This window comes from Amblyomma americanum, chromosome 4, assembly GCF_052857255.1.
Source record: "Amblyomma americanum isolate KBUSLIRL-KWMA chromosome 4, ASM5285725v1, whole genome shotgun sequence".
NCBI lineage: Eukaryota > Metazoa > Arthropoda > Arachnida > Ixodida > Ixodidae > Amblyomma > Amblyomma americanum.
This window is the reverse complement of record NC_135500.1, coordinates 174,307,382-174,334,604: the sequence shown is the minus strand read 5'-3', so window position 1 is coordinate 174,334,604 and position 27,223 is coordinate 174,307,382. Positions and strand designations below refer to the sequence as shown.

At 46.4% G+C, this 27,223-nt stretch overlaps 1 protein-coding gene across 1 annotated transcript in view; it reads left to right on the top strand.

The window, feature by feature from the left end:
- The window catches only part of LOC144130451 (vitamin D 25-hydroxylase-like), a 34,021-nt gene extending 7,018 nt beyond the window's left edge, over positions 1 to 27,003 (top strand). The window contains exons 2-10 of the mRNA XM_077664370.1: positions 1,949 to 1,999; positions 12,950 to 13,185; positions 14,131 to 14,252; positions 14,464 to 14,570; positions 18,423 to 18,727; positions 20,645 to 20,760; positions 23,913 to 24,171; positions 24,648 to 24,838; positions 25,569 to 27,003. Of these exons, the coding sequence (XP_077520496.1) occupies positions 1,949 to 1,999; positions 12,950 to 13,185; positions 14,131 to 14,252; positions 14,464 to 14,570; positions 18,423 to 18,727; positions 20,645 to 20,760; positions 23,913 to 24,171; positions 24,648 to 24,838; positions 25,569 to 25,747 (1,566 nt within the window). The 3' untranslated portion in view covers positions 25,748 to 27,003. The remainder of the gene's footprint in view (positions 1 to 1,948; positions 2,000 to 12,949; positions 13,186 to 14,130; positions 14,253 to 14,463; positions 14,571 to 18,422; positions 18,728 to 20,644; positions 20,761 to 23,912; positions 24,172 to 24,647; positions 24,839 to 25,568) is intronic.
- The last annotated feature ends 220 nt before the right edge of the window (positions 27,004 to 27,223 follow it).

Here is a 27,223-nt window from a genome sequence, read left to right as displayed (position 1 = left end):
ACCTAATTCGAGTGGCTGGTGAGCTGGTGTCCTTCAGCTCAGTTTACCTGATGTTTTGAAACATGCGTCAACAGTCCACTGCAGTTTTAAAGAAACATATTTAAACACATGCCTCCTAATTTTTCGTTACACGAGCACATTCAGCGTCAACTTTGCCTGCTAAAGATGTCTTGGAACCTTCCTTGTCAATTTGCTATGGAAATGGTCCTAACACAAGCCTCCTTTGAAATATAACGGCTTTATATATTCATTGAAACCAAAGAGCATAAGGGATATTTTTTTTTCTAGTTTGTGGTGTATATTAATTGGAGCTTAATAGTGTAACATTTATTAACTTCAAGATAATTGATTAGAAAGCAGAATAGAAAACAACCACAAGCCGCCGGTAGGATTCGGAGGTCGTGCGTTCGGATCACACCGGCGGCTTGTGGTTGTCTTTTCATGTACTGTTCTCCGCAACCTATCTGACACATACAAAGAAACGCTGCTCTCTCACTTAAACCAGCATTGGAGCATGGGCTCCCTTCCAGAGGAATGGAGAACATCACACATTACCATTGTCCCAAGACAAGGAGAAGCATCCGCACTTATCAACTTCAGACTGATATCCTTATCGTCATGCGTGGCCAAAAAAAGGGAGCCTCTTGCATTGAACAGACTAGAAGAACACCTGGAAAACACGACATTTTCTGGCCCAGCTGACAGGGTACCATTAAAATATCTCCACGCAAGACTTATTTCTCATACCACAGAGCACTCTTCTACAGCCAAAAACAGCACAGACACAAGAACTTCTCACAATAGACATAAAAAGGCCTTCGCTAACGTTAAGGATCATCACTTAATCAAGTCCGTTCCCGGCACAGGATGTGGCCCCAGCATATACAATTACATGCGCAGTTTCCTCAAAGGTAGGCCAGCCCGCTTCAAGGAAGCGCAGTCTCTCTCCTTCCCAGTTAACATTGCCCGTGGAACACATCAAGGGGCGATTATATCTCCCACCCTATTTAATCTATGTATGGCAGCTCTATCCAGGCAGCTATCTGCAATCCTCAACCTTCATCACGCATTCTAGGTGACGACATTACCCTGTGGTGCAAAATCGAATGTCCAGAGGATGTTGAAACAACCCTCCTGCAAGGCATAGACACCGTAGTGAATCACTTACACAAAACCAACCTTCAGCACAAAAGTCGGAACTCCTCTCGACGTATCGAACACAATACCAAAAGAAAACCAATTCCCTGTTACAACTCACACTGTTCGGAAAATAGGTACCAAAGGTAACAGCATGCAGAATACTCGGATTCATAGTACATGATAACAATGCTAATTCTAACGTTGTACAAGAAGTGAATAGAGGTGTAACCTGGCTTCTGGGATTGCTTCTGAAAACTGCCGTCGATGGCGAATTGGTGTCTTCTTAACTTAAAAATTCTTCATCTTCAATAAAACAGCGCCTCCAGTCGAAAACACAATAGAAAAAATTTCTGTCATCACAACAAAATTTTTATAGCATTTTTGGCCAAAGGCTTGTAGTAAGAGTAGAAATTCTTGTAGTAACAACAAAATTTTCTGTAGTATTGCGCTGCCTCTTGTCGTAATGACAGAGCTACAGAAAAGTACTTGAGAAAATAATACAGAAATACAGAAAAGCTTTTCGTTGCGGCAAAAATGGCAAACATTTTGTTGTATTCAAGGCACGATTCCGTCACTTTTTCAATGGGACTTTTTCATTAGAACGAAGTAATTTGCCTATTAAATCGTTTACTCGTTTATCACCAGCTTTGATGTTTATTCGCTAATGTAATATAACGCTTGCGAGTGCAGTGGTCTCAAGGAAGTTGTAGGTGACCTAGTTCATTTTAATGCACGCAGAAGCACATGCTTTCTTTGGCACGCCATGCGCAGTTACACAGTCTGGTTTTCCTTTTCTTCAAAAACACAGGAAGAAGTATCGCCGGCGCTCTGTGAAACTACGGTTTCACTGGTACAACCCGTGAGTACAATATTCGGATCTTTTGGTCTATACGGAACTCAGGCGCCTTTCAAAGCATGTAGCATATGCAAGATGAGTGAGCTGGTAATGTGCGTGCACATTTGAATTGGTCCATTTTTTATGTAAAATACAACAAACGAACGTGCCCAACGGTTCTACCAACACTCTCTTGTGATGAGGAACAACTCGCTAATTTTGACGGCGCTTCTGGTGGAGGAAATCACGAGTATGTGTTGGGCAAATTGGTTGGCCATCTAGCCCTTTAAATTATAGACAACAAAAAGGATAGAGTTTCTATCTCTTGGACACTTTACATAATCATGTGACTGGTCCTATTAGCGCCATAATAAAATAATGCCAGTGTAGGACAACTGCGCTGGGTCGCTAGTCCCGTACACGACGGGTCCTCAAAAGACGCAGCTCCGCTGTTCACGCCGCGTTGACGAGGTGCGAAGCAAAGGACTCCACGACGGATGTTCGCGAAGAGTGTGCACCGTAGGATGATCGTAGAGTCACCATGCCGGCGGAAGTGGATGTTCTCCACTCCGACGGCAAAGCCGAAAGCGTGTTTATATCCGTGCTGAGCGTGCAAGACGGCACCGCTAATATTGATGCTGGCTCATAAATCGGCGAAGCCGAGTGGCCAAATGAGTTCGAAACAGAGAGGCTAAGCCAAGTACCTAAACTGCTCGAAAAAAACAGGCCAAAGCCAAGTAGCCAAACATGCTTCAAAAGAGGCGAAGTTAAATATCTAAATGTGTGCGAAATATGAAAGCAAAACCAAGTCGCTATATGTGTATCAGGTCGGCTCGTCGCGAGCATAAAATGTCTGTAAATATGCTTGTGCCAGCGCTACCGTCCTCACTGCATGCATGCGCCAGACCAACCTTAACGTGCCTGAAGTGTCATTGATTCCAACCAGCTTTCGATGACTAATATGCTTAGTCGGTAAGCTTAGCTTTAATTTTTGTCGTTTCTTCAGCTTTTCTCACTAGCGCAAACTTTTTGTGTCACTGAACGCGAGCGTGACGCACTTCACGGCGTCCTGTGATCTGCAGCTGCTGAAGTAATTTTAACGAGGGCATGTGAGCTCTTTTGAGGGCAGTGCTGCTATACACACTCATCACACATATGCAATTTGGGCATTTCCTGTGAATAGCGGGGCCATTTTTTGTTCTCACTTTAATCGCAAGTATTGGCACAGGCGCTTGTTTATATTATTTATTTGATTGAAACAAAAAATGCTCCAAGGACACCAGATCATTTAACAAAAGGGATCAGCGTATGTGGCAATGAGGCTGCGATACGGCGCAGGCATTTTCCGGCGCGCGTAGTACCTCGATCATTCACGCACACCACCGTGCTTCTGGGCCGCGCAGCTGCAACGCTATGATACGCAGAGTGAAAGCGTGAACTCTATTCTTTACATTTTTTTGTCATGTTTACACGTATGCCCTTCCTGAGATTACACCTCAGCGCCTGTAAGTAGGCCGGCATATGAGCGCACACATGACACGGACAGTCGCAGCGAGTTGACACATATACGTGTTGCAGATACGCACCGGCAGTCCCGACACTGCATGTAATCATGGAAAGCGGCAGCGCGAAGTAACAAGGACGAAAGAGAGACACGGTAACACAAGACAAGCGCTGAACTACCAACTGAATTTATATTGAAAACAGGCCAAATTACGTACAATCCAATACATCACGGGCCCAGTGACACGAGCAACCATGAATGTGCAACCAGTGCCCACGCAACACTTTATCACTGGAGGCCAGATACCGGCAACCATCTCAAGAGCGTGTCACCAAACCAGGAAGGGAGGAAGGGAGAGAGGTCGCGAAGTGCAAAAGTGCAGAACGCGTCTTTACGTCATAGCATAAGCAGAGTCAACAGGTCGTAGCAAAAGCGGAGTCAACAGGTCGTAGCGAAAGCAGTCAGAGAAAACCCTCAACAAAAACAAAATAAAATAAGGCAACAACAATATCCAACGTCAGGAGGTAAAAGAATCTCTAAGATACCATCAAAACCAGGAGGTCATGGGAAAAAAAGTATGACTCATTTGATGGCGCCATCCACAAAGGCCATTTCTTACATGGATAAGGAGATTGATGGCCTACAGGCGCACCATTCACCCCCTCTATATATAAGCCATGCCTGAATCACTTAATAATAATAATTGGTTTTTGGTGGAAAGGAAATGGCGCAGCATCTGTCTCATATATCGTTGGACACCTGAACCGCGCCGTAAGGGAAGGGATAAAGGAGGGAGTGAAAGAAGAGAGGAAGAAATAGGTCCGTAGTGGAGGGCTCCGGAATAATTTCGACCGCCTGGGGATCTTTAACGTGCACTGACATCGCACAGCACACGGGCGCCTTAGCCTTTTTCCTCCATAAAAACGCAGCCGCCGCGGTCGGGTTCGAACCCGGGAACTCCGGATCAGTAGTCGAGCGCCCTAACCACTGAGCCACCGCGGCGGGGCGCCTGAATCACTTCCCATTGACGTTTTTCCTTCGCACATGCCCTTATCTCTTACTCATGGAACAACGGTTCTCACTGAAAAGTGCATTCTGAACCACAAGCAAAATCAGTAACATTTTTTGCATTTTTTTTGCGATGGTCAGCAAGATGGCCGCCCGCATTACTGTTAACAAAGAGAATGTGCTTCTTTATTATCTCGTTTACACGTTGGCCGCTCTGCGTGATCTAGGAGCTGGCACATAACAAGGGAATCTCGTGCACCAGGCAGGTAGCACTGTTTGTGGTCTTCACAGAATGCTTTTTGGAACATTCATCACGCTTTTTGTTGTTTTTAGACAAGGTACTGCGAACAAGGCGAAGAAAAGAGCACATTCACCTTACAGCCCTTTGCGACTTTCTTTAAAGTGTGCGAAAGCTTGTGGTGGTAAGGAATTACATGCTTTCGTTGCCTTTCTTCCTCGCATTTGCGCTGCTTTTTCCCTCTCATCCGTTGCAGAAGGCTCTCCATAACGCTGACGGTTATATTTGCTGGATAGCCTGCTCCCTTCAATCACCTCACCTGCGCCTCAAAGCTGTCAACGATGCAGTGCTCGCAGCTTTATCGTAAGGCCGCTTGAAGGCTATTCGAAACTATGCCTCTTTGTAAGAGCTTCGAGTGGGCGCTCTCTATGGAAGGGGGCTTTCTGTGAGCGTGGGTTATACATCCAACCCAGCCTGCGCTCCGAAAAATTCAGGCGCAGATCTAGGAACTGGATGCTGTCATTCTGTGGCGCTCGCCGAGTAAATTTAAGACGACCAAACATTGTAGTGAAAATATTTGCAACTTCCAGGATATCCCGCGGGGCATCCACAAGAACAAGAAAGTCATCCACATACCGGAACACCTTTTGCACTTTCGTCTCGTGAAGTTTTTTCGCTATGGCGTCCAGAAAGATGTTGCATAAGGCCGGTGCCAGGGATGAGCCGATGCATATCCCCGCCTTTTGCACGAAGTGCTGGCCATTGTGTTCTATTACCGTTGACTGAAGGTACAACTCTAAAAGGACAAGAAAGTTGTCGCCGCTTAGTCTTGTCTCATTCTGTAAACAGACTGCTCCTGCAGCTTCCACCTTGTACCTGACGGCCTTAAAGAGTTCTGGATGCGGTACTTAATAGAAGAGATCCTCAACGTCAATGGAGAAGGCTTTTGTGCACGACGCATATGTCTCTAGCTCTTGAATGACTTCTGTAAGGCTTTTCACGAGGAAAGGGTTGCCAATTTCCAGGCTACTAAGGTGAAGCTGGAGGAAGCTGCGCACTTGCACTTGCCATGTACCTTTCTCGGTGACGATTGTTCTTAAAGGGCACTCTGGTTTATGGCTTTATTCTCGTGAAGACTTCGAGAACGTCAAGGCTTGCGTTCTAGAGTTTGTTTTTTTCCCGAGTGCGTCCAAGCGGATAAATTTGATACTTTTGAATTTCTTCTGAACAGCGGCCGTTGCCTTCTGGTGAAACATTATGGTGGTCATGACAACAAAGCCTTTGTCGCTCTTAAGGACCGTAAGGCCTGCCTCTTGAAGCCGTCTAGCAATCCTAGCCACAGCCGTCTACCGCCTTCCTGCAGCCGAAGCAGCACGTAGCACGCAATCGACGCCTTCATCAATTTTTCCCATGACCTCCTGGTTTTGATGGTATTTTAGAATTCCTTTTACCCCCTGACACTGGTCATTGTTGTTACCTGTATTTTATTTTGTTTTCATTGAGGGTTTCCTTTGACTCTGCCTTCGCTACGTTGTGTTGAGTCTGCTTTTGCTACGACGTGTTGAATCTGCTTTTTATATGACGTAAAGACGCGTTCTGCACTTATGCACTTCGGTGCACCCTTCCGCGTTTGGTGACACGCCCTTGATATGATTGCCGATAGCTGGCATCCAGTGGTAAAGTTGAGTGTTGCGTCGGCACTGGTTGCACAATCATGGTTGCTCATGTCACAGGGCCCGTGATGTATTGGATTGTATGTAATTTGGCCTGTGTTCAATATAAATTCAGTTGGTAGTTCAGCGCTTGTCTTGTGTTACCGTGTCTCTCTTTCGTCCTTGTTGCTTCGCGCTTCCGCTTTCCATGACGATTCACCAACTGGCCTGCACAAAGATATTAATATACTGCATGCAACGTTGGTACATTAAAAATCTTCACGTGTTGAGGGTATGAGCTTGTTATCTACACACGTTTACCTTGAGGACCGGATGACCGTTGACCTTGAAGATCAAAATTTATTGCAGAAAACCCGCCATAAGAGCAATTTTTTTTTAACTTTTTTACTCTCTATGCGAAGCTGTTCGTGCTGCCTATTGCGAAAACTGTCAGGCCAATTTTTTGTTACCATATCGCTAAGGCATGGTTTCCTAGGCAAAACAGAACCCTATATTCTTTCCTGAGAGCCTAGCTCGAGATTACGCCAACCGAGCGGGGCACACTGACTCTACTCTCTACCCCCTCTCAGCCCATTTTTCAACCCGCCTAGATACCCTCCGCCTAAATAGGCGTCTCTACCCCCGCCACATAAGGAACTTTCCCCGGGGAACTCCTACCCCCTTAGACGCATCCAAACACTTACTTTCTTCAATATTCACCACCTACACCGCATTCACCCAACATTGTAGGAAGATACATGTCTCTTGTGTGGTGGTATTTCTACATTCACGCACATTACATGGACATGCTCAGATAAACCGAACCACTTAAAGGTGCCAAACGCGGCGCTGCAGCGGGAGGTGACGCTGGCCAGCGGCACACTGGAAGACCAGGAGGCGCTAGTCGCCATAGCTAAAGCGTCGGCGGAAGCCACTGGAGTCTTGAACTGAGGATCCCACCCACAATCCGCTCCGATCTTCTTTTTACAATCAAGTGTTTATTCTCTCTCTCTCTCTCGGTGGCGAAAGCGTAATTTCTTTCTGATACCATCAGGGTAGAACCCAAAAAGTTGCATCCATCACTGCGCCGTCGTGCGACACCACGCCTGTAACAATCACAAGAGCTTTGGCCTTCGAACTGTTGCCACAGGCATACAGTTGACAGAAGTTGTTAGGTTTGCTTCGCGGCAATTAAGTTGCTTGGTAACTTTTCTGAAACACACTGGGACAAGGAATGCTTTCTATACATTGCACGACGACGATGGGACCACTACAGTAAACCACGAAAACTTATGCCGTCCTGAATCTATGACAACTTTTTCTATGCATGATGATGATGATGAAATAACTTTATTTGCACCCATCAAGGCATCAGAGGGTGATGAAGACTTTAGTGTTGACCGTCGTCATTTTCCTCCCCTATCGGCAGGCTGGAATCTTTTGGGATTCAGCGGTGTCCAGGGCCAGACGGCTGACATTTTTTTTGTTCTTATTCTTTCTGGCTGGCTATTAAAGCCTCCCAGGACTCCATATTACTGTGTGGTTCGTTGTGGCTAGGGCATGTACACACCATGTGGATGATGTTTGCAATTTCATTACAGTGTTTACACCTCGGGTCTTGGATCGCCGAATGAAAATCTGCTTAGTGCTAGTGGGTTGGGAAAAACCCCCGCCTGTAACTTTCTCCATACGACCTCTTCATTTTTGCTGAGGCCCTTGCATGCTCCAGGTAGTGCCTGTCTTCCTAATCTGTAGTGGCTAAGAATATCTTGATACGTGCTGAGCTCCTCGTCCGTCTGAAGGGGCTCTCTGCTTGACGAGACCGCAATGTGATCGCGGTGTGTGAGTCCTCGGGCCAATGCGTGCGCTGTCTAGTTTGCAGGGAGGCCCTCGTGGGTCGGAGTCCAGACTAGGTTAATTAGCTTGTCTGGACTCAAGCATCCGATGTACTGCAGCAGTTTTGATATCCAGTTCAGAAAGCACCAAAAAAGCACAACTTGATATGAAGAGGTGCCACCTCTAAGGAGCAATAGAAATATATTCAGCGCACAATGAAAACAAGCAAAAATGAACAAACACACTCCTTCTGAATACTAATAATGACAGGGCGTGCATAACAAAAGACCTACTTTGAACAACAACCTCGATAACAAATCAATAAAAAAGCGAAAGAAAAAGTGGACAATAAAAACGCACATCTCATCACAGCGTAGCATTTGCGATAGATAATAGATACACCTTCATGCCATCACTCATGCGATGGTCGTTTTGTTGAATCGGCCGTTCGCGAGAAATGAAGAGGAATGTAGAATTACAGAAACGAAAACCATACCAAAATACAAAGACACATAATAAATCAGTCACACGGCTGTAATATATTGTTAGAGTTATTTTAACGCAAAAGAGACATTTAGCTTATGCTAGTTTAGTACAGATGGAAGGTTGTGACCAAGTCTGCCATTCGTAATTAGTACGGAAGCGGGGATTTAGATACCGCAGTATCCGTTACTGAGGTCGCTCGGCTGCTGAACGAGTATCACCAACGCGGAAATGTTTCGACCTAACTGGATTACTCTAATGAATCATTTTCATTGCTCAAGAGAGGTCTTGGCGAGCTTCGTGGTAGAGCCCCTAGTCCAGATCGCCTGACACTGCTGCGACGGTACGGTCCGGTCGATCAGTCTACGTTGATCTTACAGGTGATCGCTAGACCGCGCTGGCTCCCACAGCTGCGTTGGGCCGTTTTGCATGTGAGGGACTGCTGCTATGAGATCGCATAACCGTGTTATCTGATAAAGGTTTCGACGATCCCCGCCGCAAGGGCAGGTGTCCCTGTATGGGAGAGACAGCCTGTGGCCGGAGAAAGGGCAGTAAGAGAAGATTCTTGACAACACAAAACAAAGTGAACAAGGATTGAGGGGCAGCCTCAGTCCGCTAGCCAGTGTTTCGACAGGGGGGACTTGTCATTTTAACGCGTTAGCATTAGAAGCCCCATCGTGAAGAAAAGGCAGCGTCCGGCGCAGTGTTCTGTGCACTTGCCGCCTGTATTACATTTTATTAGTTTCCAAATTGATAACTGCCATCTGCCATCTGTTTGTTCATATATATATATATATATATATATATATATATATATATATATATATATATATATATATATATATATATATATATATATATATATATATATATATATATATATATATATATAAGAGAAGTGGGCACTTCTACAAAGACACATTTATTTATCAACGTTTTGCGGTGCGGTCTTCTTCAGGACTGTAGTGGTCTCGCGTCACATGGACGTTTTAAGTTATATATATATATATATATATATATATATATATATATATATATATATATATATATATATATATATATATATATATATATATATATATATAAAATGTTACGAACGTAGGTTGCGTTGGCTCCGCAGAATAAAGATTTAAGAGAAGTGGGCACTTCTACAAAGACACTTTTATTTATCAACGTTTCGACCGCGGTCCTGAAGAAGACCGCACCGCGGTCGAAACGTTGATAAATAAAAGTGTCTTTGTAGAAGTGCCCACTTCTCTTAAATCTATATATATATATATATATATATATATATATATATATATATATATATATATATATATATATATATATATATATATATATATATATATATATATATATATATATATATATATATATATATATATATATATATATATATATAGCAGACAAGTTAAAGGAAATGAGGGGCCCGTTTGACAAATTTATGAAGGGGGCCAACAGTCACCGAAACCAAGGTGCATAGGGGAACGTTAATTTTTTTTTTTTTTTTAATGTGTTATGCTTATGAGTGGGATAATAATACTTAGATTAATAAATTGCTTAAAGAAAATTACTTATAAAGCAGCAGAAAAAACAACCATGCCGCCGGTGGGATCCGAACCCACGACCTCCGAATATCGCGTCCGGTGCTCTTACCAACTGAGCTACGGCGACGGCTGTCCAATCTGCTGCTGTCGTGGGTATTTATGTTTACTAGGTGTAAGCGAGCCTTGAGAGTGTTCACCAGCGCCACCCTCGACCATAGCGGCGGACGTAGCACGTCCTGTAATACCGCGATCGTGACGTAGAACGTCAACTAACGGTGAGGGCGGAAACTGTGCGAGAGCCCTCTTATGCTACCTATGGCATCAAGACTGCCAGAATCGAGACCCTCGTTAAGCTATTAGCAGACAAGTTAAAGGAAATGAGGGGCCCGTTTGACAAATTTATGAAGGGGGCCAACAGTCACCGAAACCAAGGTGCATAGGGGAACGTTAATTTTTTTTTTTTTTTTAATGTGTTATGCTTATGAGTGGGATAATAATACTGAGATTAATAAATTGCTTAAAGAAAATTACTTATAAAGCAGCAGAAAAAACAACCATGCCGCCGGTGGGATCCGAACCCACGACCTCCGAATATCGCGTCCGGTGCTCTTACCAACTGAGCTACGGCGACGGCTGTCCAATCTGCTGCTGTCGTGGGTATTTATGTTTACTAGGTGTAAGCGAGCCTTGAGAGTGTTCACCAGCGCCACCCTCGACCATAGCGGCGGACGTAGCACGTCCTGTAATACCGCGATCGTGACGTAGAACGTCAACTAACGGTGAGGGCGGAAACTGTGCGAGAGCCCTCTTATGCTACCTATGGCATCAAGACTGCCAGAATCGAGACCCTCGTTAAGCTATTAGCAGACAAGTTAAAGGAAATGAGGGGCCCGTTTGACAAATTTATGAAGGGGGCCAACAGTCACCGAAACCAAGGTGCATAGGGGAACGTTAATTTTTTTTTTTTTTTTTTTTAATGTGTTATGCTTATGAGTGGGATAATAATACTTAGATTAATAAATTGCTTAAAGAAAATTACTTATAAAGCAGCAGAAAAAACAACCATGCCGCCGGTGGGATCCGAACCCACGACCTCCGAATATCGCGTCCGGTGCTCTTACCAACTGAGCTACGTACAGCCGTCACCGTAGCTCAGTTGGTAAGAGCACCGGACGCGATATTCGGAGGTCGTGGGTTCGGATCCCACCGGCGGCATGGTTGTTTTTTCTGCTGCTTTATAAGTAATTTTCGTTAAGCAATTTATTAATCTAAGTATTATTATCCCACTCATAAGCATAACACATTAAAAAAAAAAAAAAATTAACGTTCCCCTATGCACCTTGGTTTCGGTGACTGTTGGCCCCCTTCATAAATATATATATATATATATATATATATATATATATATATATATATATATATATATATATATATATATATATATATATATATATATATATATATATATATATATATATATATATATATATATATATATATATATATATATATATATATATATATATATATATATATATTACTCCAAGCCACAAAGTCCTGTCCGTACACCCGATATCCCACAGAGGTCCTTATACGTGTCGCTAGATTTCTCTTTCCTCCGTCAGACACCGCCCCCGTCTCGTCAGCTCCCCTCTGTTTTACGCAAGCACTCTCTTTGGACGGCAGAAGGCTTCCTTCTCTGACACGAAGAGAAAGCTTGTAGGTTCCATTGTTGGCCAGCGGACGCGATGTTTTCCATCAAGCGAAAATGAGGTAACGTTCCAGACGGAGATGAGACGCGTGAGTACAAGTCGCCATCATATCCGTAAAATAAGCAGAGCCTCGATGTCCGCTATATCAGTTAACATTTCCACAGGTTAGTGAGAGGAATAGCAAAGGGGAGGGCGTTGACCAGAAGCCCATTGTGTGCAAGAAAGGAAAGAGGGGATGTAAAGGCAAAAAAGAGGAATGAATTAAGGACCAAGCATCCCCGTAAAAGACGCGCGTTCGGCGGAGTCACAACTTGTCTCGCAGGTGTGGCGCCCACAGAAGAGTGTTCGCTAAATCCTCATGGCGTACAAAAGATATGGCCACCGCGTGAAGATTTCGCACCAGAAGTTCTTGAAACGCAAATTACACTGGTACCCGAAGTGTCGGCAGAGCTTGCCTTTTTTTTTTCTCCATACCCCACAACACTCCAAGTCTATGTGAGAATAAAAGGGACTAAGTTGTCCGTAAGCGCGCTCCCCATTTGGGGCAGGGTATGCTTCACAAGTCCCGTGGCCGCTTTCGATTACTACCTGTACGCAATGCTTACTCTTGATAGTGGGTGCACATTCCCACCGCAAAGCTTAGTAACTTGATGCAATTAGCAAAAGAAGGAGGCTTTTAAACGCGGCACCTTAGATCCTGAGGTTAGGAACTAGAGGAGATCGAAACTTCCTTTGAAGTCTTCGTAACCGCTAGAACTTAGCATGTTTTTAAGAGAGAATTTGTTTCCGTCCCCGACCGTATTTAGTATTTCTAGTGATGGGGAAATCTACCCCAGGGCTTGGACAACATACCCTGTCCCAATTAGGGAGTGTGCTAGAGTACCGTTGGCTTCCTTTTTACTTCCTCACGTGGCAGTTCTTTTTAGAGTGTGGTTGTGTAACTTTGGACACCTAGCAGACGTTACTTATCAGCCTAGTGGTGGCGGCGCAGTTGTCGGGCGTCGTGGCGCTCTCGTGCAGCGCATTGCTGTCGCTGGCCGCTGTGTTGCTGGCGTCGGTGCTGGCGCTCAAGTGGTTGTCCCACGGCGACAGCAGCAGCAAGATCCGCTCGACATTGCCGCCAGGTCCTCGAGGGCTGCCACTCCTGGGAAACCTGCTGTCCGTGAACTGCAACTTCCACTTGGGCCAGTGTCCACGGTGGGCCAAGAAATATGGAACCATCTTCATGTGAGCATCCTTTCACTGAATGCACATCCATGCATGCATCAGTGCGCACGTGCTCAGAATATGCAGACAGAGTCCTCGAAGCCCCTAGCCCCTACACGCAGGGCACTATGCTGTTTCTGTTCTTTGTACACCCGTTTTGCTACAGTTATTCTTGTACAACTGTCGTAATACTTGCCGATAGTGTGGCAGGCTACAGTTTACATTCGCGGATTTAATGCTAAAGCGCACGACTAAGCGTCTCCTTCCCGCATCCCCCTGAGTGAGCAGTACGTGTCCGACCCACCTGTCAATCATAGTAAACGACTTATGAAAATGCGGAAGCAGTTGCGCTCAGCCGCGATCAATCGAGATAAGTCTGGTGGCATCGCAAAGAAAATGGTAAAGCCGTGTGGCTGATGAGAGTGTGACGCCATCGAGTGGAGCCGCCATCGCTCGAGAGGAGCGTTCCCCAGGCAATTTTGCCAGCCGCCTCCTGAACGCCGATCTGGAAGGATGCCGCCTAAACGCTCTTTGTAGTCTTTAATCAATATCTTCACCACACATCAGCGGCACAAGCAGCAACACCGCGCTAAAGGTTTTCTTCCCAACACACTTCAGGTCAACAAAGTGTCCCCTGAATTTTTTCCACCTGAATACCGCTTTCACCTCCAAAAGTTCAGGGAATGCACTGGACAGAATAGTGCACCTTCGCCTAACACCAGCTCGACAGTTGCTCATAAGCCGTTCTTATATATTCTCTCTCCGTACGTTAAGAACGGCCTTTTTGAGGAATCTATGGCCCGACAGTGAGTTTCCTATTTTTCAACGCGCCTTCCTCGCGAGCTACACGCACCCCTCATGGTTAGACGCACGGGTGGGACAATTAGCGTGCTCTACCAAGAAAGCTATTCTTTTGAAGAGGTCGTCTGTGTCCTGAAAGTGTCGCGTCTGCTCACTCCCCACCAGGATGAGCCTCGCTGGCGTCAAAGTGGTGGTCCTCAATGACTACGAGTCCATCAAGAAGTTGTTCGCCAGGAAAGAGCTGCTGGACCGCTCTCAGAAATGGGCGCTCAAGAGCGGCATAGAAGGTAAGCACCGCCGAGCACCATCGTCACTCAGCAACTCGTAAACGGAAGCGCCATTTAGTCTAGTGCGTATACGATATCTGAAAGGACTGCTTCGTCCTTTTACGGCACGCCTTTTATGTGCTGTCTCAGAAAATTTAATTGAAGCACCGGTTGTGTGGATTGATGCTTTCTCTATTCTTTGCTACAAGTGCGACTCGTTTGCTTCTTCTAGGTTTGTCGGCGCAAAACGGCAAGATCTGGAAGGAGAACCGGCGGGTGTGCATGCAGGCAATGGCCGAGCTGGGATTTGGCAAGGAGGAGATGCGGACGCGTGTGCAGGTACAGAAGCCATCGGCCATTGGAACGCACGCTTTGGACCCGAGTTTGTGACATCATGGGCTGCGTCTTGAGTGCGGGGCACTAATTTTGCGAGAGTGGAACGTTGACCGAACCTTGCTTTTTTCGCCTAGTCGGTCATCATCATCATCATCACCATCATCATCTTGACTAGGCCCACCGCAGGACAAAGACATCTCCCATATCTCTCCAATTAACATTTCCCTGTGCCAGCTGTGGCCGCCCTATCCCCGCAAACTTCTTAATTTCATCCGCCCACTTAACTTTCTGCCGCCCTCTGCTACGCTTACTTTCTCTTGGAATCCATTCCGTTACCCTTAAGGACCAGCGGTTATCTTGCCTTCGCAAGCTGTCCCAGCTGTCGTACTCACTTACCAAACTGAACTTGAAGACTTCAGTTAAGGTGGCAGAGAGGTGTCACTATCGCAAGCATTTTTATCCCAACCTACAACTACACGCCCGGCGTTGCAGGCCGGGATAAGCGCTGCGATGAGTTAATTACACACAAAGTCGATTTTTCATGAAAATGACTCATTGCATGGTTTCAGTATTTCACACGCGTACGCAACACTACATCAAATTAATAGGCATTGAGGTAGGTTACGAATTTTTAACTGCGTTAACTGGTCACGTTCAAATCAAAGCCTGGTGCGAAGCATGGCAGCAATGCTCTATACGGGGTAGCCATTTTAGCGTCTTTCTCACTGCGTTGAGGGTACTTTTTGACTGCCAGAAAAAACTGTGACTTTGGTGAGACACCCGGCTGCGCGACCGCATTTCGACGGAGGCGAAATGCAAAAAACAGCTGTGGGCTGTGCGATGTTGTAGCGTGTATATGAGCTCCAAGTGATCTAATTCTCGTAAAGCCGGTCATGGTCCAAATTAAACCGGTGTCCTCCACTACAGCGTCCCTTATAGCCCATGTGTCACATCGAAATATTTTACGGTACAATGAGGCCAAATTGAAGACGGCTTGTATCGATGGGCTACAGCCTTGTAACGACAAAAAGATCACTTTCACCGAAACCGGAGCTTGAATAAGCTAGCAAAAGCCAAAATCTAAAGGACAAGTGTCGCCGTCACCGGCGGATTCCGCAAGTAAGCTGCCTGCGTTGACACCATTTTTCAAGCGCGCTAGCATTTACTTCTATACTTGGCGCTCTTCGTTTTTAACTCAGCTCTATTTTCTACTTTCCTTTTATGTCCCATCTTCCTTTTTCTCCGTTGTGCTGGGTAACGTAATGGCAGCATCATTTGGCCAAACTCCCCGCCTTTCCTTCTCCACTGTCTCTCTCTCCTTATAGTTTGTTTGTTTATGGGGGTTTAACGTCCCGAAGCGACTACGGCTATGCGGGACGCCGCAGTGAAGGGCTCCGGAAATTTCAACCACCGGGGTTCTTTCATCGCCTGAGTAACTCAGCAAGGCAATGTCAACAGCGAACCGCAGATTATTCAAGTATTTTCTATTCACTCTTATCCCCGCCTGCTCCCAATTCAGGCCTCGGAATACCTCCTGTAAACAGGCAGTGAATTGCATTGGCGAGATCGGGTCTCCCTGCCTGACGCCCTTCCTTATTGGAAATTTATTGCTGACTTTATGGAGGACTATGATAGCTCTGAGGTTGCTATAGATATCTTCCAACATTTTCACATTAGGCTCTTCTACACCCTGATTCCGCAAAGCCTGCATGACCGCTCAGGTTTCCACTGAGTCAAATGCCTTCTCGTAATCATTAAAGGCTATATATAGAGGTTGGTTATATTCTGCGCATTTCTCTATCACCTCATTGATAGTGCGAATATGATCTGTTGTGGAATATCCTTTACAAAAGCCTGCCTGATCATTTGGTTGATTGAAGTCTAAGGTTGCCCTGACTCTATTAGCGATTACCTTAGTAAATACCTTGTAAGCAACGGACAGTAAGCTGACCATCCTGCAAAACCAGTTTCGGACACTCAGCCTGCAAAGGCGGTTCGTGATTCAGATGAGACAATGAGTTGATCTTGGTGTTCGATGGAGTTTAAATGAGCTGGCACTAGGGAGTTCAGCAGATGAGAATGTGCTCGAAGAAGTTCAGCATGCTGCGGAGAAGGTTAGTTAGAGAGACACGGGAGAGGCCTTTGCCCTACAGTGGGCGTAGTCAGGCTGATGGTGATGATGGTGATGATGATGATTATGACGACGACGACGACAATGATTATGGGTACCTTAACGTGCACTGACATCGCACAGTACATGGCCCTTCAGAATTTCGCCTCCATCGAAATGCGACCGCCGAAGACGGGATCGAAACAGCGTCTTTCGAGTCAGCAGCGGAGCGCCATAACCACTGAGCCACCGCTGCGGCCCCTTATAGTTAGTCTTAGTTGCTTTGTTGGGCGTTATTCAATTGCGTATTTGAGCTACCTGATAGCCTACAATTTAATCTGTCATGTTGTCCGCAACAGCTCGATTTTTTTTTTTCACCAAGTTCGAGGCTTACAGCTATCTATCACGTTAAGGCTTCTACAAGGTTGAATTTTAAAAGCTTTGGCGCAGCTGGCGAATGTCTCGTTTCTGAATGACATGTCCTAGTGAGGAATCTATAACACATTTAGCCTGTTAGTCCTCGGTTTTAAACTAATAACTCAAATAAGCAAAGAGTGAGCAACTAAATCTCTTACGCATTAAGCACAGGATTAAAAGCATGTTGTTCGTTTGGTGAAACATGCGCAGCGCTTCACATATGTTGAGCTCACTTAAGATGCATCCAGCCTTTTAAAATTTAATTCCAATTACTGAGTTCACAAGTGCTTCTTCTCCGAGTTCAAGCTCGGGTGAAGAGGTATATTCGTTCCTTATAAAAGTGCCAGGAATGTTCTCTTTCGGTGAAGTGCAGTCCCCTCCTAATTCGCCCCAATGGAGGCCAAAAAGTTTGGAGTGTTTCTAGGAGCGATGTAGCGTCTTTGTGGTTATATTATTTAGTGAATCATAATAAGTACATGCACATTTCAGTGACGCACATTGTTGCCTCATCTCCATTGACTGTCCATAACGGCTTCTAAATGCATGCATTGTCCCAGAGGTACGGGTGCAGTATACCAGTAAATATATAAGGACGCCAGATTCTGCCGCTGTAGTTCTCGTGGCCGCCACGAAGTTTACATGCTTTGCGTTGTTACGCTACCTACAGCCACGGGGAAGAACCACCAGGTAAGGATTTATGGGAAGCTTTTGAAGAGGACAGCTAGAGAGTGCTCATTAGAAAAAAAAAAGTAATGAGGACCAGTGTTGCTTGCCATGAACAATTTCTTGCTTGAAGAAAGCAGTCACCACGTATCCCCCCCCCCTTTCCCAGCACCCCTTTAAATTTTCTTATATGGTTTGGTTTGGTTTAATGGGGCTTAACGTCCCAAAGCCGCTCAGGTAATGAGGGACGCCACAGTCCAGGGCTCCGGAAATTTCGACCACCTGGAGTTCTTTAACGTGTACTCGGACATCGCACAGTACACGGGCCTCTAGCATTTCGCCTCAATCGAAATGCGACCGCCGCGGCCGGGATCGAACCGGCGTCTATCGGGTCAGCAGCCGAGCACCGTATAGCCACTGAGCCACCGCGGCGGCTGCTAATATTTATATATGAGAATCACCTTTTCGTGTAATGCTGGCGCATTGACTGGATATCAGCCAATATGCTGTCTAACTGCAGGAAAGGGAGTGCGGCAGTGTTTCCTTACATCCGCAACAATAAGAACGGCACCATGCGGAAAGTAGGGCTGTTAGATTACACTGCACGCAGCGGCACGGCTGCGGAGATCATGACCGTGCTTTAGCATCGGCCGCACCTTTCGCAGGCCGAGGTGCAGCACCTGGTCGACAAGCTGTCCGAGAGCGGCGGTGCTCCGGTGCCCGCGCGACCCCTGCTGGCGGCCAGCGTGGCCAACTGCGTGGCGCTGTACTTGTTCGGCCAGCGCTACGACCTGGACGACCCGCGGCGCCGGCCTATGGACCGGCACGTGGACGCCTTCTTAGTAGTTGGCGCCTCGACGCCCGTCGAGTTCCTGCCCGCGTGGCTGAGGCGTCTGGCTGGGCGCTGGATGCCCGACAGCCGAAGCGCCTACGTCCAGCGCTTCACTGAGGGGGTGACCAAGTTCTCCAGGTACCTCGAATATGCGTTGCTTGGCGGAAGCTAGAGTGTCAAAAATCAACGGTTCTATTTGTAATGATTTGCGTGTTTTTATCACTGTTTTGTGTCTTTCATCCGAAGTGGTATTCAAAGTATGGCGCAATATGAACCAAAAATTGGACGCCAAGCGCAAGTTCTAATCTTGTTTGTTGACCATCGTGAAGGAAGATAGACACCAAATTTTTGCTCGCGCGTTTTCATCTTTGTAATGATGCGTATAATATTTGTATGCATGGAACACCAATAAGCGGATATAGTGCATTTTTTCATGTCACATGTGATAGCTGTGACAAGCGACGTCACAGTTATCGCTGGGCTGCTGAAACCAAAATAAAATGTGAGAATAAATTCAATTGTGAATTATTCAGCAGTCGTAGGTGATCACCAAGTGATGATTTGTGTATAGTAATATTTCACGTGTCATTGCGAACAAGAAAACTCGCAACCAATATTTGATGTCTGTACTACTTTAATACGCTTCGAAAAACTATTTTCTAACTCGCGCTTGGAAAGCTATCTTTCATATTACTCTATTTGCTCAAGGAATGGCTTTTCCTTTAGATCCTTTTCGAATGTATAATGAAAACAAATTAAGGAAATAAAATATACTCTCTAAAGATCGACAGAATATCGGGGGCCATGTTGACTGTTACAGGCAAACCTTCTGTTTCCTTTCAAACTGTATAACACTGCAGAATCAAAAATCTGAAATGACCACTGGCTTTCGGGTGATCCCAGCTTCTTGAGTTCCGTAGACCGATCAGTACATTGCGATATGCAGGGACTTACATTACACGGTTTCTTTCATGCCGTTAATTATCTTGTATGGCTCAACACAGAAGGGGAGAGGTTTAATGACGTCGATGTACTAAACATGTTCGAAGCGACAGCGCATGGTTTGATTTCTGCCTGGTCATTACCAAGAAGCTATCCTATCAAAGTTCTAGATCATGTTTGTACTTCAGGCCATGAGCAAAATTCCAGACACTGATCAGATCAAAAACGAACATGCCGCTTCACAACGTTTAATGGTTCCTTGCTCACATGGAAACAAAGACGAAACACGTAAGGCTTCCGACACATCATCTTGATTTTTTGACCTGGCCAGTGACTGCAGTTTCACTTATGATCATGAGATGTATCGCGACCAGTGGGGTTCCTCGAACCTTTTTGCTACATCCGGTCGAGTTTTCTTGTGGTTTTTCGACATCTAACAAACTGTTTAGCAGTTTTTCTTAACAACATTCACACATACTTTCAGCGCTGCAATACACTAAATTGAGGGAAAGGGAATTTTTTTATCTTAATACTTCCCACTAATGCAAGAACGGAGCAACACATCTACGTAGAAGAGGAAGTGAAAGGTCCATAGATGCTCACACTCCTCGGCTATTATAAAACATAGGAAATGCACTAATGCACAGGCAGCTCCAATGGCTGGAACTAAAGGCCATACCACAAGGTACTGTGCTAGAGGAGGCATTGTCATATCATAGACAAAATGAAATGTTCTCTCTGTCCAACTACTGCAAATTTTCCTGTTTTTTGTAGTCTTGGAATCTGTATACAAGAGTATTAGCTTTCCATCAACATCTGATATGCACCTTCAAGACACATATAAGTGTCAGGCTGTCCATAATATGCGCAGTTTGGCACCAGTTTTCACGAATGGCTTACAATCACATAGAGGGGACAGGTTCCAGCCGGTCACATATATACCATGAGGAAACTTTAAGTGCTTGACTGTGCGCAACTTTCAGCGAAAGAAAAGCGTTCGGCCGCTGTGGAACTGGGACACGAGACCAGGCGCATATATTAGTGGTCTAGATAGGTCGATTCAAAAGAGCTGTTGCTTAATTTTTCTTCCTTATGTTTAACATGTCATTGCAGAGAGCAGATTATAATCGCCCAGAAGACCCAAAACGGTAGCCGCCATCTATCGTTCATCGATTTATATCTAAGCGAGATGCAGAAGAATGAACCCGGCGTTGACAGCACTCTCACAAGTAAGACAGCTTCGTAATTCATGACTTCAAACGCTTTAAAGAGCCTATTTCTGAAAAGTTTCTGAGTGCTTCCAGTTGGCATCTCCAATTCCTTTCGCGTAGGGGTGAAGATGTGCACGCCTTGTCAAAAGTTGACAAGGTTTGCCTTTAAGCCGTGTCATTCAAGGCCCACGCCTAGCAGTAAGCTTCTATAAGGTGAGAACCCTTATCCTGGACTTTCCAGGCTGTTTGGTATTTGAGGGTGCTATGAGTTTTCCACTAGGTGGCTCAAAGGGAGACCAGGCACGTGACCCGACAACTTTTGACCAAGACACTACAGTGGCTAGTAAAAGAGATTAGCACAAGTGACCGATCACCGGACGGGCAGAATGGTAAAGCCACAAGTACACAAGGCCACTGGTAAAGCATCAGTCTCCTATTCGGGGTGCTGTGTTCCCTCCCCAGCGCTACCGGCTATACCCATCGGTTTTCTTATGGGTGTTTAGCAAACTGGTTTAATCTCCCGCTTAACCTTTCTGCCTTTCCTCCTCCTCCTTCTTTCTAATGGGCACAATCTTTCCCCCAGCCTGGTGCTCGTCTTTTTAAGGTTAAGTGCTGGGGAAAAAGAGTCTTGAACCTAACCGCTGTTTTGACTGGTCGGTGATTCGTTCCGCCGTCGAACAACTGAAATCCGCCTTTTTCAGGATTGCCTGTTAAAGTTCGACAGAATTTGAAGACGCAGGTTCATTTACCAAGCCATGCACCCTGGAAAGCTGAGCACCACGCCGGGGGATAAGCTTGTAGCCTCTTTAAAGAAATGAGTAGGCAGCCGGATAGCAGTGGGAGTCGAACCCATCCTTTCACAAAGCTGGGACGATTGCTCTACATCGAGGCCACTCCCACTCTTCAGTCTAAGACGAGCTCAGCAGACAGTCATCACCTGCGAAGAAATCTTTTTTTCTGCCTTTTTTCTCAAAGGACTGCTTACGATAAAACAATAATCAAATAAAGATATCACTGTTCACGATTAGAACGCTAGAAATGAAGACCATGTGCAGAGTCATGCGTTGCCAGCCAACGCCTGAGTCAGCACAATGACACAACGGCAATGGACAAAGGTTTCTCCCTGCTGCAAACGTCGAAACGACTCGGCACTGCCGCTGTCGGCGTGTTCGCGAACCGCACCACAGCGTAGTGGGATTCAGCACTTGCCAGCTGTAGGGTCTGTCCTCTCCTTGCCACGCTTCAGCACCGGAGCCATGAAGGCGAGTTTCCACGATGGCAGAACGTGTTCTGACACCCATACCTGATTGAAACAGCTCAGAAGCGCGTGCCTGTGACCGAGAGAGTTTTTGCATCATTTAATATGTGATGCCCTCCAGATTAGGTGAACACCCATGTCGCAGGCTTGCTCAGGGTTGTCTTCCATTCTCCAACGAGAAACAGGACATACATGACAGAGGAGGGCGTACCCGGTCATGAGCAATGCTCGATAGCAATGCTCGATTTTAGGGTTTATTCGCATGAATTTCTTCGCATCTGCAAATTTCTCTGCCAGGCCCACAAAGAGCTTCAGAGCAAGAGCATCCAAAGTCTATTAATAACCAGTCTCCCCAGTAAGACTCCTAATAAATCGTAATATCTCTGACATCAGAGAAAACACAGAAAAGATATAGCGCGAAAGAAGGCCAAATGCAACCTCCACAACTTCTCTGTGCGCTGCCGATCAAATGGCAGAGTGCAGCCTGTTAAGAGCTGTCTTCAGGACTTCGTTATCCTTCTTTGCATGACTTGCCGCTCCGCACGCCTCCGCGCTGCGCAGAGGTTCTTGAGCTTCAATTCTGGGGCCCCAGAATAGTCTGATAACCAACCAGGTTGCTGCGAATTTCCTTGAAAGCATTTTACAAATAATGTCTCCAAAAATGCACCCTAGGTGCTCCCTGTACTTGCCCCAGTTGATAACATGGGCGATTCTTGAAACACAAAACATAAAAAGAGGAAGTTGAAAGCAAACATCAAAACTCGAATATGGTCTCTCCCGATGTTGGTAGCCGAGGATCACTTCAATGACTTCACCCTCGTCAAAGGTTTATGGTTTATGGGGGTTTAACGTCCTGAAGCACCTCAGGCTATGAGGGACGCCGTAGAGAAGGGCTCCGGAAATTTCGACCGCCTGGGGTTCTTTAATGTGCACTGACATCGCACAGTACACGGGCCTCTAGAATTTCGCCTCCATCGAAATTCGCCCGCCGCGGCCGGGATCGAACCCGCGTCTGACGGGCCAGGAGCCGAGCACCATAACCACTCAGCCACCACGGCGGCTGTTCAAGTCAAAGGAATGAATGGTCAAATCGATGGCAATGGCTGAAGCTGGAGGCTGAAATAAAATGGGTCTTCCATCCTTGCCAACACACAAGTCCAAATTGTCTGTGAGGCCGTCTAGTTCCGGTCAGCGAGAATCTGTGTTCCTGTTGCTCCAGACAAAATGATGGGCATTGAAGTCCCTGCAAATAATGCGTGGAACTATATGGGCAGCAGTCACAAAGCAACTGTACAAAAAAATCCAACGTCGCATTCTTCCGAGAAGACAAGTATACGGGAGCGAAAGAGTGTTTTCTTGCACCTCTTGCACCTAATTTTAACCTCACGGACAGCGATTTCAATTCTGCCCGAGCAAAGGGAGTTTACGGCTATATACGCGTGCCGAATTTCACGACGTACATACAAGGCGGTGCTTCCATTTGCCAGAGATTCTAAACTGTAGCTTTCACGTGTGACACACCCATGTAAAGATTTGTTTTTCGCTAAACCAGATTCCACGACACCAAGATTAGACTGCCTTTTTCCCTCAAGATAAGTCTCGGTTCATTCAGTCGACCATTTATCTCAGCTTTCTTTCATTACATACCCAAAGGCACTTAATAGTCGTCATATGGGCCTTGCGGGTTTGCACATACAACGCTCGTACATATATAGCTAAGCGCGAAGCTCAATCCGTGTTGGGATGGAAGTCGGGTCGAACTGGTGGGAGCTCATTTTGGTGGGAGCGCGCAAAAGGCTCAGGAGAAAGGAAAAGTCGAACACAGTACTGGCGCTCTCCGCCATTTGCTTTGTTTTCTGTCTTACCCGCTGTTCTATTCTAAGAATGTCAAGCATCTCGGATCGGTGCGCAGTGTCACGCCTGGTGGGCAACGTGACCGACATCCTGCTTGGTGGAACGGCGGCCCTGACGTTGTACCTCCACTGGCACATGCTCAACTTGGCCGCCCGCGCTGACACGCTGCAGAGCGAGCTGCAACGCGAGATCGACGCCGTGGTGGGCCGCGCCCGTAAGCCCACCTGGGAAGACCACACGCGCCTGCCGCTCACCATGGCCACCATCTGGGAGGTGTTTCGCTGGAAGGCGGTCACGCCTTTGGGCATACCCAGAGGGTGAGCGGTCGCCCGTGCACGTAGTCGTCGTGATGGCGCTTAGGTTTTTTCGACAAATTTTTCTTTTCTTTTGCAGAGAAAGATGAGACACCTTTTACCACCGATCACTTCCAGTTTTTATATTTCACAGTTTTATGCGGCGTCCCTGTATATGCAAACACAGCAACCACGTTTTCTCAAGCATTGTCGTTACTAATGAAGTACCAGAATTGTCGCGGCTATGCGCGGAACATCAACTGGATTTTTCGTCTCCTGTTATGGAAAGCACAAGCGCCGGGGACGTTTCACTAACTCCGAACTCGGGAACGACTGTTCACGCGCGACTAAAAATGGTTTATGGTGCTGCGATAGCACGACGGAAGACTAAATGTCGACGTCGGCGGCGGAAAGATGTCTTGCGATTATTTTAGATATGTCTAACCGGGCGATGGACCGCGTCTACATCTATGCCAGCTTTCGTGCATCCATGGTTGCAGTGCTGTGGAGGACGTGACCGTCGACGCCGTCCGTATCCCCAAGGGGACCACTGTATTGGCGAACCTGTGGGCCGTGCACATGGATCCCAAAACGTGGAAGGACCCCGCCAAGTTTGACCCTTACCGCTTCGTTCCGGCCGACGGGTCGGCGCCCACGTCGAGACCTGAGAACGTGGTCTCTTTTTCGCTGGGTAAGCTCTCCAAACTGGCTGCTTTGGTCCGGAAGTCCTGTTACGTTTACAAAATGCCATGGAATTTGCGACTACACGTCGATTCGACACGACTTGGTAACGTTTCTGTTCGACCCACTCTCCGAGGAGCCAGGCGTCACCTCTTTGGACCTCTTACCACAATTCAGCGTGCCGGAAAAGCCTTGTGTGACGACAGAATATTGATTTGAACGCCCCAGAGATGCACCCCGATTATTAAAGACGGGGTAGCGAAGAACACAAAATGTATTTCTGCCACACGGCGACGTTTAAAATGCCCTATAATCACGCAGCACATGGTCCCGCCAGTCGCATTGTGGCTGATATTAAATTCCGCTGCCTTGTGCTTAGTAGCGAAACGCTTTAGCTGCTGTGCCACCCCGGCGAGTTAATGCGACGCCAGATTTGTCGTATAACTGCTTCATGCACAACGGCTGGACGACGACAAAACATAAGGAAGCGAAAGCACATATAATACAGAACACCCAGAAAGTCCGCAGGATTCGAACGGGGAGCTTCCGTGATAGAGCAGCAAATTTCGATTCTTGTGCCCTTATGAAAATTTTCTCCCAGCGATCCAGAACTGCAGAAAATTATTTTAATAAAGTTGGGTCGGGTAGCAGAGAGGAAGGGGAGAGGGGGGGGGGGTAGGGGGTGACTTGTCGCTGCTCTATTCTGCTCTAGAGGCATGCCCTGCCCGCTTTCCTTACAGGCAAAAGGAGCTGTCCGGGGGAGGCGCTGGCCCTCACGGAGATATTCCTGTACGTGACCCACCTGCTCCACGAATTCCGCATCCTGCCCGAGGACGGTCACAGCCTCGCAGATATAGATTCACCAAGTGCTCGCTCCAACAATCTCGCCGGTGTGAAGCTGCGTTTTCTCAAGCGGTGACGAGTCTGGCGTTGTCGGAAAACAATGCACTAAACAGTACTGCAAACCGAAGAAGAAAAGCGGCTCACACATATCATCGAAGCATCCCACTCCTCCACCCCCTTCTCTTTTTCACTACTTCTCGGAGCGGAGCCTGGTATATCTAGCACAGCATGGAAGAGCCACGACAAAAGGCACGGCTGTGTCTTTTGTCCTGGAGCCGTGTAGCCGTGCCTGCGTTTCACCAAAAACAAGCCCACACCACTACCATAATGTCGTGCAGCTTTTTTTTTTCTTTATTTCCTGCTGACGGGGAAAAAAGAGGTTACAGCAGCATCAGAGCACAATAACAATAACCATACTAAGTTATCCAAAGTGGCTGCCCAAATTGAGGCTGCGCAGTGGCTGGCCCTTTTTCTCAGGAGCATTACCGTCTAGTGCCTACCCCGAAAGCAGCGTGGTTGACTTCAGTAGGAAACACTAAGAATTCATTGCGCCCTACGGTGAAATGTAATTATGCGGGTTGGGTGCTTTTGTATTCTTGTTACCCGTCTACTGCTCTATGCGATGACTTTATACTCGCGCGACAAATCATGGATGTTTGTTTTTTCATATATTGCCCTCTACTGCCAATGTGCAGCCGAGCCCCGATTTTACTTAAGTATCCACCGTTGCACTCGCGGCTTTCGAACAAAAAATGTAAAGCTTTCCCCCTGCAGCAAGCCGGGCGCTAATCAGGAATGACCGACCTAGCCGAGCACAACTTAAGCCTCCCTTTCGATACATTGTACGTTAAAAATAAAAAGCGACGCATTCAAAGTTCACATAAAAAAAAACGTCAGGCATGAGGTTTGCTACCTGCCAGCGTACCCCTTGCTTTGCGCCAGCGGCTGCCTGCAAGCATGACATAAGACACTTGAGTGACATATTCATGCTGATCGCTTCATATCATCACGCCGCACACACAAGGAATGTTATCATGCTGCGTAACGAGGTTCTGCGTGTCAGCGTTCCTCGTTTTTCAAATAATTAAATAATCCTATTGTTGAAAAATTTCTCGCACTTCCTGGCAGTTGTGTTGGACAATAGGGTTCACAATAAATTAGCGTAATTACATGTACCGTATTTTTTTCTTGTTTTAGTGGCAGCGTATAATCTGTGCATGTGTGACTGGCCCAGGCATCTACATGCCGAATGACTCTCCGAGGTCTGGAAGTCAGCACCGACTTTTCTCACTCTCCTTGTGTGAGAAAGGCGCAAATTAAGAAATATTCCTGAAGCTGTGCTTGTGTGCCGATGTGGTTCGAACGGCACAGCTTTGAACTGAGGGGTCGTCATCACATAACATGAAGCACGCCAAAAGGCAATGAAACAATGGAAAGCATATGGGAATGTTTTAATACCACATCGGAAGCAGCTGTTGCAGGCTTGGTTTAGTCATATACAGGGTGTTGCTCCTAATACTTTACACAATTTCTAAAATATGCTTTTTGAGCT